We start from the raw sequence: 4,953 nt of genomic DNA, 5'->3' as shown, positions 1-4,953 counted from the left end.
CAGATCTCGTGTGTAAAGGATGATTTAATGTAGCTACTGGTGTTTTTCTCCATGATGGAGCAATAGCAGCTATGTGTGGGTCCCAGTTTCTGTCTGTTGGTGTGTTAATGTATCAGTAATACTCACACACGGACAAGTGTAACGTCGAATAAAGACATTTTTTTTTGCAATTTATGACACCAGGAAAGAAATAGTATGCACTACCTTTCAAAAGTTTGGGGCCACTTAGAAATGTCCTTATTTTTTAAGGAAAAACACTTTTTTCAATGAATATCACATTAAATGAATCAGAAATACACTCTTTACATTGTTAATGTGGTAAACGACTATTCTAGCTGCAAAGCTAATAGCGTTAGAAGGCTATTGGATTATTAGAAAACCCTTGTGCAGTTATGTTAGCACAGCTGAAAACAGTTTTGCTGGTTCTTTGACGATATGGCAAAATTATTATTTTGAATAAAAATCATTATTTCTAATCTTGTCAATGTCTTTGACTATATTTTCTCTTCATTTTGCAACTCTTTTGATGAATAAAATTGTATAGGTGACCCCAAACTTTTAAACGGTAGTGTATCCAAAGTAAAAAACACTTAAGTGAGAACTAAATTTCAACATTATTCTCAATAATAACAATAATACAATAATTCTACATACATAACCTCCAATTAAAGGAGGCAACGACAATCTCCCCTTTTCAGCTTCTAAGTAGTGACCCTGTGGATTCTCTGCATGGCTCACATTTAGTCATCCTTCTCTGCTTTGGTCATTTGTAAAAGTCAGAGTCGACCAATACTCATTAGGTTTGTTCAGATACGTTCAGTCATGCCGAGTACTTTGGCCCTTTTAAATCTTTTTTTTAAAAGGGCTAAAGTGTAAGTTGTTTCTTTGATCCGACCACATTATCTCAAGTGGCTGAAATTGTGATTGTACTGTGCAGAAACGAATCTCGTCCAATTTCCATGCAAAATTCCCTCCAGTATTTAGCGTTTTTGTTTTTTAATGAATTGCTTTATTTGTTTGCTTTTCATTCTCCTCCTGCAGCTGGGCTGCTATCACCGTGATCCAATTTGTCGGCTGCTATTATAGGCACCTCCGTTATTTGTTTTAAGAGTTTTATACTTTTATTAGGGAAACTCGAGCAAGCAGAACGACAGCAAAACCAGTTCTAAAACCACTTTAAAACTCAAAAATCCAAGCAGTAACCGAGCAACCAAGCGGTCACGGCAATTAACTGGAATCAAATAACAGCGGAGTGAAACCTCACTGCTGAAAATATTGCTACATAATGTTTATTTCACAGTTAACACAGAAAGTACTGCATCTACAGCTGCATGACACGTTATTCATGAACACATTCAGAGTTTTTCCCCCTCTTTTACATGCACACAAAATAGGCTGTGAAATTACTTCTGAGCATCATTTCAAAAAGCTTAAAACAATTCCAGTGCTACACTATTTCCCCTGTTTCATCATACAAATTAAAGCCAGTAGCTTCAGCTCGCGTGGAAGACGACAATCATTTTGCTGCAGAAGCAGCGACATCTGCTCAAAAACCCGTTAATATTTGTCACAATTGAGGGTTTTATTGGACAGATTTTCCACCTCTCTCTATGCCTTAAAATAATAAAGGCACAAAACAGAAAGAAATATCATCATTTGAAATCAAATTAGAGCAACAATTAAGACAACATCAACAAAGTTTACATGAGTCCACTCGTTAAAAACATTGCAAACGCAGAAAAGGACACAATATTTTTCTAACAGGTCATCAGACGAACTTTTCACACAATTAATATAATACTTTATAGTTTCATAGCACAAAACCCATACCTTATTATGGGATATGTTCACATGGAGTGGGAATGGGATTTCATATGTAGTTCATACACAAAACAGCGAGTGAGAGTTTATTGCCACTTTCTCAAACTTTTCCTCTTGAGGTCCAGCTTTTTTTTTTTTAAACGAACGCGAGGATGAAAAGACGTACAAAAAACATACAGCATTTGGTCAAAACCTGTCAAATTTGACAAATATTTGTGAACGTAAACAGTCTGCGGGAAATAAATCTTCATAAATCAGACGTAATAATGTCGTACGTGCACACAAAAACTTGCAGTGTCCAGGCAACCTGGAAATTACAAATCAGAAACCTGATTTTTTTTTTTAAGTATATTTTCTTTGTGTTTTTTTTTTTTTTTTACAAAACATTATGCGTACATTTATAATAAAACCACACAGATTTAATGTGTCACTTTCCCAAGTAAGAAAATATAACAATGTTGTACTTTAAACAATATGTTGTTTTGGTGGTCCATGTAAAAGCCAGAAAACAACATTCTCATGATATGTTAAATTATTTGTTCACAGCAGAGTATTTCATATTTTTTGATATTGTTTGCACACGTCCACAAAATGTGACATTTATAGGCGAATGCCAAACACTGAGATTATTTTTGCAATGAACACTTTTACAAATTGCATAATCCTTTGAATAAATACAGAAGAATTCAAAACTCCATCTTGCACACACATAGAACGCACGTTTAATTTCGGGGTTTTTTAATATACATGCAAGTGTGTTACGTGAGCTGACTATCCTCCATACTAACCTGCCAAAGAAATGACATTGAATATCAAGTTTTATTGGAACTCTACGCATGTTTATGATTGGATTTATTCACAGCTGGTTGGTCAGGACTTAGCGTCGTAGCTTTTTGTAACCTCGTGCATCTGGCAGACGGAAACACGTTTCGCCAGTTAAGGAGAACATGCACACTCTCTTGTCTTGCTATTTCTCAGAGGGATTTCACCATTTCCTTCGGTGTCAGGGGTTTAATTTCTGAGTCAATTGTTCACCTCAATTTGAATCTTAAGCTTGCGGCGGTTCACATTTCAGCTGGGAAAACAGCTTGACTTACAGAGAAACCCCAGGGCTAACTCTGAGCATAAGAAGAAAAAAAAAAAAAAACCCACAACCCAATTAATAATTTAGAAATCTGTGACATCCTTGGGGAATACACGCCACGGATTCTGCGGAAACAGCCTCGTGTAAAACACAGAGAGGGCTTCGAACCTCATGTCTCCAACTATCCCGAGCTTACCTGTTACAATTGATGCAATTGATTGATTGTTTTTGTACTTTTATTATTGTCATTGTGTTCAACACTTTGTATGAACCTATGCTGCCTTTCCAGAATTTTTAAAATCCTAAATGAAACAGATACAAACTGTGTGCTGTCTTGTGATCAAAGTTTACCCCATGGGCACTTTTGCATTGTTTTATTTCTATAACCAATGCTATTATTGTTATGATTATTATAATGATGTGCACTCCAAATTGCAGAATTCTAATCAATAACATGAACTGTTTTGATATATTAGACACAGCACAGCTATTACTACAGCACATGCAGCACTTTACACTGGAATTACTGGCGTCTTCTACTTCCTGCGTTGCTACCTAACATCTTAGAAAACATCAGAATCAGAGATATGACCGTCATCAGCCCTTGACATGTCTGCTTTAACAAGGTATGCTGGAGTCATACAGAATCACCGCGTGACATCAATTGTTGTTGTTGTTTTTTAGAGAGAATCTAAACAGTTGTGAAAAAAACATTCAGTGAATGCATTTAGGTCAACATTTAGGTTTTTTCCCAGTCCAAACCTTATATGCTTTGTTGTTATCACCTGGTAAACTTACTTCATCCCTCTGCGGAGCATTTGATTGGCTGCGATGAGCATGACGCTGATGATGAACGCGATGGCGAAGGCACAAATCAGGCTTTTGCGCACACATGTGTGTTTTTCCTGTTGTGTTGGACTTGCTGTGGAGAAGAAGAAGCAGAAGAAGAGAGTATCATGTTTATTCGAGTTTAAAAAAAATAAATAACATGACACATGATGAGTGAGACATACTGTCGATGTCCACGTGGGACTCTGGGCTGTTCAGGTGGGTCTCCTCGGTTATAATGATGTTCTCGATGTCTTTCATCGTGAGGTGGTCTCGGAAAGTGTCGTACAGCAGCCTCTTCAGCTCGTCCACGGTCAGTTTCTGCATGTCACACTTGGGAGAGCAGGAAAATACCACAAATCCATCTAATTAGCGCAGGAACTCATCCGTCTCAATGTCCCTCAGTGACGCACACGAGCTGCAGGTCAGCACTAAGTATCTGTTGCTCCTGGTCATGAGCGCATTAGGGAGCGCGAGCACTCGTGGGGCTTTTCCATCACAACAACGCTCATTTCCATTAAAATCAGACAGAGACGTAGAATATTACATAACGCAATGTTGTGCAAGACATTAAAACACTGCATGTAATGCAGCTAATGAGATTCTTCATTATGTCAGTGTGATAGTGGAATAATAATAATACTAATGCCAGAAGTTAAATATATTATTATTATTATTCCAATTTACTTGAAATAGAGATAGATATGGAAGAGCATCAGGGCCACATGGAAATTCTTTCCTCATAATTCTAACTTTAATCTCAGATATTTTTTACCTCAGAATTCTGACTTTAATCTCAGATACTTTTTTCCCCCTCAGAATTCTGACTTTTTAAATCTTAGAATTCTGTCTTTAATCTCAGAATAGAACAAAGATAATAACCTTAAACTGAAATGCTATAATACTATAATACACTGTTTTAATTTACAGTATATGTACACATGAAAATGGCAAATAACACGCAACGACCAGCTGTTTGTCTACAGACTTCCCTCACAAAATCCACACAGGGCTGCCCACTGCTCCATTGACTCCCAGAGAAGCTGAGCTTCCGTGGAAGTGACGTTTTTGCCGCATTTTTTCCAATCACCGTCGAGCTCAGTGGTTTTAATGCAGAGGCTGCTATAGGAATACGAAAAATCACGTACAACGATGATTTTTAACGCACTACTGACACGTTCTAATCGCGCTCTAGTACACGTTTAGTACTGAAATGTAAA

At 37.1% G+C, this 4,953-nt stretch overlaps 1 protein-coding gene across 1 annotated transcript in view; it reads right to left on the bottom strand.

Annotated features, from left to right (window-relative positions):
* Positions 1-3,699: 3,699 nt before the first annotated feature.
* cabp7b (calcium binding protein 7b) overlaps positions 3,700-4,953 on the bottom strand; it is a gene marked incomplete at its 3' end in the record, with an annotated part of 16,188 nt that continues 14,934 nt past the window's right edge. Inside the window, exons 4-5 of the mRNA XM_083902121.1 lie at positions 3,919-4,066; positions 3,700-3,827 (exon numbers count right to left, since the gene is read on the bottom strand). Coding sequence (XP_083758247.1) covers positions 3,700-3,827; positions 3,919-4,066 — 276 coding nt within the window. The remainder of the gene's footprint in view (positions 3,828-3,918; positions 4,067-4,953) is intronic.

Source organism: Microchirus variegatus, assembly GCF_963457635.1.
Source record: "Microchirus variegatus genome assembly, chromosome: 16".
In the NCBI taxonomy this organism is placed as follows: domain Eukaryota; kingdom Metazoa; phylum Chordata; class Actinopteri; order Pleuronectiformes; family Soleidae; genus Microchirus; species Microchirus variegatus.
This window is presented reverse-complemented; position numbering and strand designations above follow the sequence as displayed.